Below are 12,543 nucleotides of genomic sequence, written 5' to 3'. Positions count from 1 at the left end.
AAAATCATTATACTTTTTATGTTTCGCCACAATGAATCGCATAGCTGCATGTTGAAAACCAACTCAAGGCTCAAAACAACCAAAATAAAATTGGAACAATGGCTTTTGCATCCATCTCAGCAATATGAATACGCAATGCTGGAAATACTGCGTGGGTGTCTAGTTCATCTTTTGAGTGTGAGGGGAAGTCGCATTTCCGCCTGCTCCTGATTAGCGTGAGAATGAAATGGGGGAGTGGGGCCTTCTCTCGGTCTGTAAATTTTCACCCAAACTGGTGTGAGTAGCATGAGTGAGACTGTGGTCTGATAAGGGAATGGGGAGGGAGGTTTGGTCATGCCTCTTACTATGTACGTGGCACGAGGGGATGTATCGGGACCCCACCCACGGTGGCATTCAGGTGGATGTTGAGGGTGTACTATTCCCACCTCCGGTGGCAGGTGTGGCTGAACGAGTCGTGGCTAGGAGCAGCCGTGGACGGCCAGGGGAGCCCCGAGACGGCCACCGCGGGAGGCACCGTCGCCCCCCACGTGCTGTACCTGGGCTGGCTGCAGACGCCCAGCCTGCCGGCCCTGCGGCGTCGGCGCAGGCAGACCGGGGGATCCTCCTGGCTGGGTGCACTCACCGACTCCCTGGGCAACGTGGAGGCCTTCAAGGGGGTCCTCCAGGACATGCGGGTGAGCTGGCCCACTCGGCCACTGAAATCACAGGCCCGGCTTTGGAAGCTCCAGGGGCAGGCAGCTTGCAGGATTCTGTGGCCACCACCTGAATGCAACCCCTTTGGTTGACGGGACTCTTCGAGAAAATTGCTCCGTGCAGTGCTAATTGTGCATGTCCAAAAATTGGAGAGGCAGGGTAGTGTTGAGACAGGTTTTTGTAGCAGTTGACAGCATAATGCTGAATCTTTGAACCTATATATTTAAAAGAAGCAAAGAGCTAGAAGATGCAGGTTTGAAAAGCTTGCTGGAAATGGAAGCCTCTGCGAGTGTTTTGACCTACTCCCTGTAGCTTTAATAATGAAAATTGGTCCGAACCTGCAACGTGGGGATTGGGATAAGATCACTCTCCTCAAGGATGTACTAGCGGCATGAGGGGGATTCGTAAGCAACTTGTGCAGCAGCCCAAGTTAAAAGGTGAAGATAAAAATAATGCCTCGAATAGAATGCTTTTATATCTGTTGTCACTTCATTGGATTTTACGTGCTGCTCGTCTCTGTCCGAGGGCTGGTCCCATACTTGTCTCCATTTAGATTAAGAATACGTTTAGCAACCAAGTGTCACCATGTGAAAATTGCAAGGTAGATATTGTAAGTAAAAAAGCAGGCTTATAGTACTTGCCTTTCAGGGAAAATGCATGCCACAAATGGTTGCATGTATAGAAGGGAAAAAAAAACAACCTAACCTTCACTATTCATCAGGACCAATTGCTTCAAAATTTCATTATACCAAAATTCATCAGAATTTTGGTATCAGGTTGCGATTTTAAGTGTGCAATCGCTGGAGCACTATGTAAGGAATGTCCTGCCGCAAAAACGGGTTAAAAGCGTTAGGTATTAGCCGTAGTATCGATCATGGCAAAGGGCCAACGATAAGGCCTTAAGCTTTCACCCTTTCTTCACGCCTCCAAAGCACTGTGGAAGCTGGGACGTCACCGACCCGTTGCAAGACCGCCTAGAGAAACAGGGCAAGGCCCTTGCGGGTTTGAGATGCACGCAGCCATTGGCTGTGCTCGGCAGCACATCACACTTTTTTTTTTAGCATTCGACAGGCGTGCTCCACCTGCTACTGCTGCTACTTCTGAGCAGGGCCGGTCGGTGGTCGTCCTGCTCGAACGGCGTGCTGTGCGGCCGCGCTCCCGGCGTCGACCATGCTCGTGTCGGAATGTCAGTTTTAGAATAGGGGAAACGAGCCTTTGAAGGTCAGGTAGGGGGGTCCCAAACACAACATGCTCATTCACGACAGTAATTGAAGATTGTCACCAACGACTAGCGGCCCGCTAGCAATTCTGCATGCAGCGCTGTCGCGGCGAACAGGTCCCTTTGAGGTCGGCAGAAAAGGCTTAGCATCGCCACAGTTATTCAGTCACCGCTTTACGAAGCAGCACCAACAACGATCACCAGAGAAATCTTTCACTGCACTATCACCCCCTCTCGTGCATTTATAAGTTGGTTTCCAGAAGTAGTCCTGCTCTGGCAGGCAGTGACAAGTTTTAGCTGCTGCGGTGTATGCCGTATCGTGCATACACCACAGAGTCGGCTCCTTGTCAACCGTGCAGGCAGATGCTTGCCGCGGTCGCGCGTGTAGCGACGTTTCCACCTGCAGAGACTCCGTGTTTTTCAGCGTTAATAATACCTTGTAGACAACGCGCTATATTTACAAACTCAACTCAGCTTGTGTGAGGGATGGCGATGATCGACATTCGTCCCTAAGTTATGCCGTGCCGCCGGTGCCGGAGAGCCGTCGCCAGAACCGCACCCGTGTTTCCCCCAGAGCCGGGAATGCTGATTGGCTACAGCATTTGAAGGGAACCACCAATAGCGGCCCCGTAATGTTCAGTTCTTCGTGTGTCATAGAGTCTGCATCAGAGCAAAAATGTGTCAGAGTGCGGCAGTGTCGCGATAAGAATTGGTAGGCAAACAAGGAAAGAAAGGAAGATCTTTTTTGCATGTTTGTGCAGCCCCTGCTTTACACGGAGGTGTAATATTTGGTATACGTTGTCCTGAAGGGGTACTCTAGCCATTGAACGACCGAAATGGCGACATTTGGAAGCCTATTTAGGCCCCCTTTAAATGTCCCTAGGTGGTGGAAATTAATCCGTAGCCCTCCACTATGCCACTCCTCATAGCCCAGGGGTAGCTTTAAGTGCATTAAACCTTATATTTCAATCCAACTTACTGAAAGGGGTCATAATATGGTCAGCACTGAATCTCCAGCCATGCGTGCGGTGGTAATAAAACCACTTGGAGTAAACAAATACCATTACAAACTGAAACTGGCTAACCGATGTTTTTTAGCCTGTTCATCCTGTTTATCACAGTCTGAGCATATAAACCCCATGGCTAGACATTGTATCCCGATATTCTGGTTCACTTTTGGTTCCCAGATCACAAAAATAAAATGCTCATGTAGTGTAATGATGAGTGGTACACTGTTTTTAGCGGGGGTAGCTGCAGCAACCAACAGCTACACCCTCTTCCACCTTGATTTTTATGCTTCAGTCACTGCATATTTGTATTTACGAAAATGAAACTGGCACTGCAATAGCATTTCCTGTGCTACTCACTAGATGGACTTACTTGACTGAGGAATGCCTCAGATATGAGCGAATTGGGGATTTGATTCGTCGACAGAAAGGATAGATTTGAATAGCCTCAGCAGGAAAAGAGTTAAAGGAGGAGGAGGTAATGATGAATTTTTCAAAGGATAGCCGAATGATGTCGTCATTCAATTTCAAATCGTACGAGCATGTGGAAAAAAATTCAGGGTCAATTTTACTTTGGCAGGATATGGTCAGAACACAGAGTGCAAGGACTATGATGAACTGGTCCTCCTCCAGCAGGTGCATGCTAGTGGCAGAAGCCAGATAACGTGTCTGTCTGTGTTTGCAGCTGAATGACCGGCCCATTCCGCTGCTGAAATCGGACGATGCCGTGACCAGTGCTGAGGTGAACGGAACCAGCACTACGCTGGCTGAGCCCATCCAGAGCACCAACGTGCAGAGCGGAGTGGTTGGCGATGACGTGTGCAACCGCCAGGACGCCTGTCTCAATGGCGCTACCTGCAAGGACATCTGGAACGCCTACGAGTCAGTCTGAAGCTGCAATGCTTTTTTTTTTCTCCATTTAAGGGGGGACGTGGCTTTCAAAATCAACTTTTTTATTTCTTTGTGGATTTTGATGAAAATTGGCACAGCAACTGGAAATGCTTCTGTGATAACACTATAAAAATTTCAAAGTAATATTTTGAAAACTTTTTTATGTATGAAATTTTCTTTTTGTTCCGCTTGTACCGAGCTTGAACGGCTTATAAAATATGATAGAAAACTTGTTCGAAGTGCTTTGCATTCCCAAATGAATGGACGAGGTCGTGACAGTTTTAGAATTTTTTTTTTACAACACAATGTTTTTTAGTTTTCATTTTTTTAGAGGTTAATGTGCAACAGGCATGTCAACTGTGAATGATTATTTGAATAAAAAATCACAAAAAAACAAATCTGGAAAACCAAAAGTGTCACGACCTGAACAGTTCATCAAGGAATGTAATGCAAGAAACGGAATCAAAATAGACCCAGCGGTCATGAAGAAATCCCTGGTACAAGCGACACAGGTGGCAAAAAAAACTGTTTTGAGAAAACGGCTTCCGAAGTTGCAACATGGGTTTCACATATCAGAAGTCGTCACGGTTGTAGCCTTTCATGTCCTTTTGAACATGGGGCTTCTGGAAGTCCTTGCCTTGAAATTGGAGTGCCTTTTACAGCCTTTCTCTTTCCAGAAAACATCATTTTCAGCTCCTCCGTGAAGAGTACATACCCCCCTTTGCAAACCAAACGGAGGGGAGATGGGTTTCAATGGGCTTTCAATGCAAAGTAGGTTAGTTGGTTGGCTGTATCGCACTGGACAACCTCCTTTTGCAGTGTTGTCACCATGGCAACAAGTTAAGCATTTTTTTTTACTTAAATTTGAACATTTTGGGCTTTTTTTATGTTTTATCTTGCCTGGCACAGCAACTTAGTACTCATGTGCAGGTGTTCATTGCCAAAAGTTTGCATACCATAAAGATGAAAATGAGCTACTTTGAAGCTTGGTAGAGTATTCTGCATAACTCCCAACTTCAATGCAAGAGCATATTTTTTTACTACTTTTGACATTCAAGGCATCCAATATTTCTCGCAGCACAGCCAGTATGCCCTGAGCAATGGTATCAATAATTTCCCTAAAAAAATCACTGTTAAATGCTGCCACAGTAACGCACATTTTTAACGCAGAGAGCATATTTTTATTCCTATATTACTAACTCAAACCTGTTTGCATGAAAATTACATTACAAGTGCACGGGAAACGTTGCGCAAGAAAGGCGATATGGCTCGCGCGCATCGCAGCGCACGCTTACCGCGACATATCGAACTTTGATTATACCTGATATGGCTGGTCAGGTCGCTTTTAAGAATAAATCTAACGTCGCAGGCATTAATTACAACTACTGGCGTTCAATCGTAACCGGTTGCCCAGTCATGTGATGCTCCAATGCGCGTCGGCTATGCCGTGCGCGCCGCAGCGTTTGACGCGTCGACCGTTTCTTTCTCAAGGCTAGCGAGCCCACAGTCAAAACACAGCAATAACTAAGCGTGTAAACATCGCAAATCCGACTAAAAGTTCACTTCACGAACCGCTATCGCAAGCGCGCACACCGCGTCACCCTCCGGGGTCTGGCGACGGTAGAGTCACGCGCACCACGAAGCGTTCGATGACCTCCGCCTTTCGAGCCACACAACTTCCCGTAATCCGGCTCGTTATCTCTGGCATTATTCCCATCGCGATAACGTCCGTGTTGAATACCACAGATTGAACAGAAACTCGGCCGAGCGCAGCGGCGAAAATGAACTCAATCCGCTCGCTACGCAGCTCAAGCGGCCGCCATCTTGCGTTGCGCCCGCAACATCCAATCAGGAGGGTCGTTGATCTGTGCCCCGACCGGGGACCAATAGCGCTTCAGCATCTATTTCTAGCTTCGTTTGTGCGTCGTTTCTTTTCTGCCGTTTGTGCGTTTGTGAATGAACGAAGATAAAAGAGACGAGCAGAACCGGAAAGACGATCGCTCGGCCGATCTAACCATATCAAAATGGCCGCGCCCGGTGGCACCGTTGCGGAGATAGAGCGCTCCGAAAATTGCCGTTTTTTCGCCCTTTTGCGCTGATAGTTTGTCACCGCGCCTGACAAAAGTATTTTTTTATGCCACTTTGCGACGCTTTTCAGCGTGAAAACTTTGCAGACGCACAGAATAGGAAACATAGAAGCCGAATATGTGGGTTTCAAAAAAACGATGTTTTGGTCATTTTTCCGAAGTTGAAAGCCGCGTCCCCCCTTAAGGGGGCCATGCAGACAAAACACAATTTTGGTTCATTCGGAAGATTGCCTCGTTAAAATCATAGTGGCACTACTCTTTACTTCGCACAAGTGAGCTATATAATTAATTAAGGAAAAAAGAGAATGGCCATGCGACCCACTAGCTTATTTCCCGCAACAGAACCTATCTGTGCGATTGGCCGAGGCCGGCCAAAGCAAGCCCAAATTAGGCAGTACTTATAAGCTTGCCGAACGAACTGTTCGCGCTTAATTTTAGAGCACGCTCTTTTTATAGCAATAAGAATGGTGGGGTAAACAGTGGAAGTTACGAAAGTGCACATAAACATTCGTAACTTCGACTCAGTACACTTAGAAGTACCGTTGTGTACTGCCGTTGATATAACTGCATGCACTATGCTTCTTTTAGCTGCACCGCAGTGCAACGCTTTGGGGTTGTTTCAGACGACACTGGCTGATTGGCATAAGCGAGGGTGTCTTACGTGACCATATTTGTCAAGCGAACACCATGTTTCATGAATCGATTATTTTCAACCTTAAAAAACAAGCCAGGTGCAAATAAGCTCAAAAACAAAGCAATGCCAGAAAACGGCTTTGCGCAGTATGGTGGCGCCATCTAGGACTGATGGCAAACAAGGCTGCGCGGTCGGCTGCCAAGCCTAATGGCGCACTAGGTTTCGCAGACATCATTGCAGACGTCACGAAAACACACGATTGGGCGGGAGAATAGAAATTTTAACTTAGATTGATTAATTTCTCAGTGAATAAAGCATTGTTTGCTTCTGGACAAGTGCTAGGGGCACTTTAAAACAGGAAATTTTTCGAATAAAACAATCTCCTATTCTGTCTGCACAGCCCCTTTACGCTGGAGGTAGCAGCATGTGCATTGAGGGCTCGTGTAGCTTTTTCACTGTGCTTCGAAAATTTTGGAAGGTCACTTAGTGTAAATGAACAATTTGTGTTAATGCAGGAATCTGTTCTATTCTGACGACTAAAAAAGCAGGGACAGATAAATCAGTGAGCGGAGACGCACATTGCAGCATGTAATTGCTTTGTGCCCTTGCTGCAGCTTTGGAGATTGTAGCAGCTAAGGGGTAGAGTAAAGTTTAAAGGTGCCGACTTGTGAGACTCGCATCATTGTCCATTTTAAAATTCGGAGCAAGGGCAGACGTGAACTGCCCGAGGTGAACAAAAGCACAAGGCGGTCGCAAGGACAGGATACAAGTGCAGGGCTGATGTGCAACTCTCTGGACAGTACATTTATTTTGCGTGCAAGTTTTTTGGTAGTTACTGATGTACCTGTTACTGATGTATTTCCCCCCCCCCCCCTACGCTACTGCAGGTGCCTGTGCACGCCTTCGTTCCGTGGCACCCACTGTGAAGAGCTGAAGCCATGCGTTTCCAACAGCTGCCCCGACCAGAGCTCTTGCCGAGACTTGGAAAAGGGATTCGAATGTGAGCATTGCTCCAGAAGCAACGAGCAGCGGGCAACTTTGTGATAATTTCAATTCTCGCTATCTTGAGCGTCTATTTCTTCATCAGTATTGTTACGTGGCAGTATGGAGATGCCATATAAGGATAGAGGCGTATTTACAAAAAGTTACAGTGAAGGTGCAGGGCACAGAGGCAGCTCGATGACACGTGCCTACCCAGCCAGTCTTTGAGCATTCTCTTCCTTCTCTTCCTTCAGCCAGTGAACTCTTTCATTACCGTGGAAAATTGACCGAACTTCAGGGGTCTAAGAAAGTATTTTTTTTTGTGTGCTAAACATATTGGTTAGGCATATATGGCAGTGACCTAAAATGCAGATTATTTAACCCCCTTTCCAACAACACCAGTTTTTAAAACATTTTCAGAAATAATAGCTGCAGAAAAAATGATCAAAATCAAAATTTTTGTCCAGACGTCAAAGAAAAAACGATAAAAAAGACGTGTCTGAGAAACCGTCAATAGTAAAAAGAATTTAGCTGCGTGGAACAATTTCTCAGATATTTAAAAAAAAGTGTTAGCGTGTGTGGTGCCCATGCCGTGCTGTGAATGAAGCTCGACCTTCAGTTCAAAATGTGCAATTTTGGATGGTTCTCTGGAAGAAATTCGGTGATTTGTCATCATTAGAGGCACCAATTCGTCCCCACATGATGTAAGAACACCTTGTAAATCACTGACTGCATTTATGGCCGCCACGAGATCCAGGGCGAGCACACAATGCGAAGAAGTCCACTTAGAGTTGAAAATGAAACTCTGCGGTGGAGGATGCTTGTTGATGTTCACGGTCAGTTTATCATCAGTCATCTGTCAGACCTTTCACTTGTGGTTTATTATCATCTTCTGACTCCAATTGAAGCACTGCTTGCAGGAATGAGGCGCAGTGGGCTATAATTGTGACCAGCAAGCTTTCACCACGCTCGCTGTCCCGTCGCGAAAAGATTTCAGAACTGCGAGCCTCCTCAATTGCAATGCCACGTAGAATTTTCGAAAAGCAACCGTACCAAACCTGATGGAGACTGTCGTAATTCCAGCTCCCCCTGTCTCTGCCAAATGATGTTTTGGTCCGCATAAGTGTCTCTCTGTTTCCGCAGGTGTCTCTTCGGCCACCTTTGATGCCAACCGCAGTGAAGCCTTCCGCTATCAGGCATTCTTCCAGCACAGCCCCCCCAAGGTCGATGGCTTGTCCCTGCGGTTCCGAACCCGCTCGCTGAACAGTGTTATGCTCAAGCTGTCTTCGGGCACCGGGGACTTCTTTTCGGTCGGGCTCGTCGAGGGCCAGGTGGAAGCTCGCTGGCGCCTTGGCAGCAGCGAAGACCAGCTGCTCCGCCTCCCAACCAATGCTTCCCAGGGCAAGTGGCTGGTAAGCATGGCCATTGTGGAAAGGTCTCTCGTTGGCCTTTGTTGGGAGCCTGTGTCAATGCACGAGACACTCTGGCTTCAACTGAGAAGCTGCACTTGTGCAGAATGTGAATATGCCGTGTCTGAAACTTGCCTTCCTTGCTGTTAATGCTGGGGCACTTCAGCACCAAATGGGGCGTTTTTTTTTTTTCCTAATGAAACATTTTTGTGCCAAAAAAAATGCCTTGAATTATTTCTATCTGATGAGCGTATAGTCTGGTGGTTTGCTGAATTTATCACAATGTATTTATTTGTAATTTTTTTCCGGTTTAGACCCGTCCCGTGTTTGTTAGTGTGTAGGTGTCCAGTCTGTTTTAGAATGCACCTGGGACTTCTTGCTTTTCTTGGTGAATACATGTTGAAATTCTTGGTTGAGTGTTGTGTGGTCTTTTGGATAAATACTAAGCAAATCGTGTGTATTGAAGCATTAAACATAGTGGTAAAAAAAGGCGACCAGTGAGTGCACCTGAGTATCTGAAAACGTGTATTTGGTTTTGCGTTCTACCTGGTGATCATCTTAGCCAGGCGGTTTTTAACTGAAGTGTTTTCAGTAGAAAGGGGAGCTAACCAATCAGTCCCGCCTTTTTTTTTTTTTTTCCTTTTTTACAAACTGCATAATTCTGGTTTTAATTGATTGCATCATCCGCTGTGGTTGCTGCTGCAGGAGTTGCGAGTGAACGTCAGCAGCACAGCCGTTAATGCTACCCTTCTACCGGGCGAGTCCAAGACGGTCAAGAGGACCGACGTTAGAGCACTGGGGCTGTCTGACCTCCTGACCTACATCGTCCTTGGCGGGGACCTGGCCGCCTTCGAGGGGGGCGTGGACACCCTTTTCGACGGCTGCCTCGAGGAAGTGCGTCTCGGGGGCATCCTGCTGCCCTTCTTCACCCCCGACCGCGTCAGGGGCAACAAGTCCATCATTACCTGGGACCGCTTTGAGCTGAGCGGGGTGGCAGAACCGCCGGTGGGCTGCATTCTGTGCCGCTCGGAGCAGTGCGCCCACGGCGGCCGCTGCCAGGACCCCCTGGCGTCCTACCTGTGCGACTGCCCGCCGGCCTACGAGGGGGAGCGGTGCGAGTTGGACGTGGACGAGTGTGCTCTGCAGCCGTGCCGCCAGGGGGCGCCGTGCATCAACCTGGACGGCGGCTTCCGCTGCGACTGCCCCGTTGGGTACACGGGAAAGCGGTGAGTGCGGCTGGCCCCGTCCCGAAGGAGGAAGCTCTTCCCGGCATCCACTATGGTTGCAATGATGTCCTGTGTGGCAGGGCAGTGTCGCGACACAGTCGAAGAACCCCGCAATAATGAAACTGCCGGGGATAGACAAAACATTAGCTTTTACGGGAATTTCGTTACGGTGAGAGTAAAACACAAACGACGGGAAAATTGCCCGCAAGCCAAAAATTTGCTTCCGAAAGTCAGTTATATTACTTTGTGAACCTTACCTTGCAGCAACTTCGCAGCTCAGCTCTCAAGTACACAACAAGAAGTGGCCCATTGCTAGTCGTCATGCTCGCTGAACAATGACCAAAATCGTGTAAAATGCATCCAAAACGTTCCGCGGGTTCGCGTTCTCTGCACGTCTCTCTCCTTGGTCCTCAGCACCGCGCATGTCCGAGCATGCAAGCGAAGTGCAGCTTCTTCTGTTGACAAACTTTGCCAGACAGTGGCACCTCATTGTTCCAATGCTGTTACAAAACTAGGTGAGCACTGCTTTGTTGGCGTCCAGAATGTCCACAGCTGTCACTGTTTTGTTTCACGTAAATGCGCCATTGGAGTGTGGTGTCCTTGCTTTTCAAAAGGGTACAGCAAGCTGGAGGCGGTCCCAAACTCATTGGCGCTATCCTCTCTTCTTCCCCTTGGGCAATGATAGCTGCCTTTTCTTGTAACGATAAAAACTTCTGCTTGGGCTGGCAGAGGCATCTTGTTGAGAGCAAATGTGCCGACCACCGCAAACACCTCGCCTCGCCTCGTGCACTGTTCAGTGGTAGCTATTGTCGTGATCCAGGGCTTTGGAATCATGAAAGCGGTGTCTATTGGCTACGACACGAAGTTTTTCTCATCCTCAACAGTAGAAACTTCTCTCGCTTGTGTGCTTCGTGAGTTATGAGCCAAGACTGGAACCTGTGGGAGAAGAACATTAAGGAGTTACTGTGGCTCAAGGGAAATTCTGCTAGTAAGTCCTGCTTATACGGCATTGATGCGTAGTATATTCATTGAGAATTCATTTTTTCTTGTTAATAATCAGCATTATTTTGGCCTTCTTACAATACATAGCCTGTCATGTACATCTGTATTTTATGTGTACTGCGATGCTTCTATTCTAGAATACCGTTTTGTATATCTCTTCCCAGCCCAGGGCTCAGTGCTGGCTGCTGGATGAAAAGATTTGTTTGCACAGATTTGGTTCGGAACTTCTCTGCAGGTTATTTGTGCAGTCATGCATAGTGCTGTTTATTTTGTGAGTGAAATTCTTGGTGGGGTGCCGTGATGCAGAAAATGCATTTATCTTCTTGATGTTACTTGTCGCAGAAAGAGCTAAAGAAACCAATGCCACATGACAGTTGCGTCTATGCATCATTCTACAGACTTGGTGAAGTGAATGCCTGATTTTACAGTAGAAGCGAAACATTGCCTGAATGTGCGAAAAAAAGGGCAGTGCGAATGCCTGACACTAGCCCCACTGTGGGAGGGTTCTTCTGAGGTAGTGCTTTGTCCTGACGAGCACAATGTACACCCTACACAGCACACTTTGGAAGCATCTGCATGCTGTGCATAGCATGTTTTGCAGTTAGGATTCTGTTTTTGCAGTGCTGTAAAAAGAGCTGGGCGAGGGCTTTAGATATTAGTCAGTACTATATTAGATGCTCTGAAATGTGGCTTTAGTTTTTTTATTTGCACCTTAGTGATAGAATGAGCAGGCGAAAAGTTAAATAATTATTCAAGTGCCACAAAAAAAAAAAAAATGGTGGTCGGTATCACATGTGGGAATGACAGGATTCTCTAAATTTGTTTGTTTGGAGTGCTTCATGTTTGTAAAATCCTTGGCGCATGATAATGCTGGGGCTGGTAGTCTTTAAGACAAGATTTTACATTGGTTTCCACAATCTCGGTATTTGTGTCTTTTTTTAACTGCCACTAAGCAGCCACGTTGGCATTTGCTTCGGTGTACTCGACTGCTGTTTTTGTATTTGTAATATTCTGCAGTAAATTGGCTCATAGAGCGACTCCTTCTGGAGCTGGACGGGGAACATAGGTAATCTAGAGGATTGGTAATGAATAAGGCGTGGCGGCGTGTGCACTAAATGTTGTACCAGTACAGATGCAGAGCCTTCAGTGATGATCACACCTCCCCACACAGCCAATCAGAGTCTGCCGAGACCGTTTTTAATTTATGGGGGTCTTTTGGGTTTTTTTTTTAAACCTCGAACTATATGTTCCACTTTATACGGTAGCTAAAAACCAGATTACAATAATTTCATAACTGTTTAATCACTTTGTGGAGAAAATTTTGTGTAAATTTGTAGGCATTGCAGAAATTATACTGGTGAAATGTCAGGTGTTTCTCATATAGTACCGTACTT

The 12,543-nt window shown here is 46.9% G+C and overlaps 1 protein-coding gene across 1 annotated transcript in view; it reads left to right on the top strand.

The window, feature by feature from the left end:
- Positions 1-12,543, top strand: part of LOC144137957 (protein crumbs-like) — a 168,306-nt gene that overhangs the window by 135,975 nt on the left and 19,788 nt on the right. Inside the window, exons 18-22 of the mRNA XM_077669997.1 lie at positions 438-674; positions 3,605-3,801; positions 7,419-7,531; positions 8,656-8,924; positions 9,627-10,147. Of these exons, the coding sequence (XP_077526123.1) occupies positions 438-674; positions 3,605-3,801; positions 7,419-7,531; positions 8,656-8,924; positions 9,627-10,147 (1,337 nt within the window). The remainder of the gene's footprint in view (positions 1-437; positions 675-3,604; positions 3,802-7,418; positions 7,532-8,655; positions 8,925-9,626; positions 10,148-12,543) is intronic.

Source organism: Haemaphysalis longicornis, unplaced genomic scaffold, assembly GCF_048455015.1.
Source record: "Haemaphysalis longicornis isolate Haplotype H1 unplaced genomic scaffold, Haemaphysalis longicornis Haplotype H1 scaffold_1, whole genome shotgun sequence".
Lineage (NCBI taxonomy): Eukaryota > Metazoa > Arthropoda > Arachnida > Ixodida > Ixodidae > Haemaphysalis > Haemaphysalis longicornis.
Note: the sequence above shows the minus strand (reverse complement) of the source record. Positions and strands in the feature narration are given on the sequence as shown.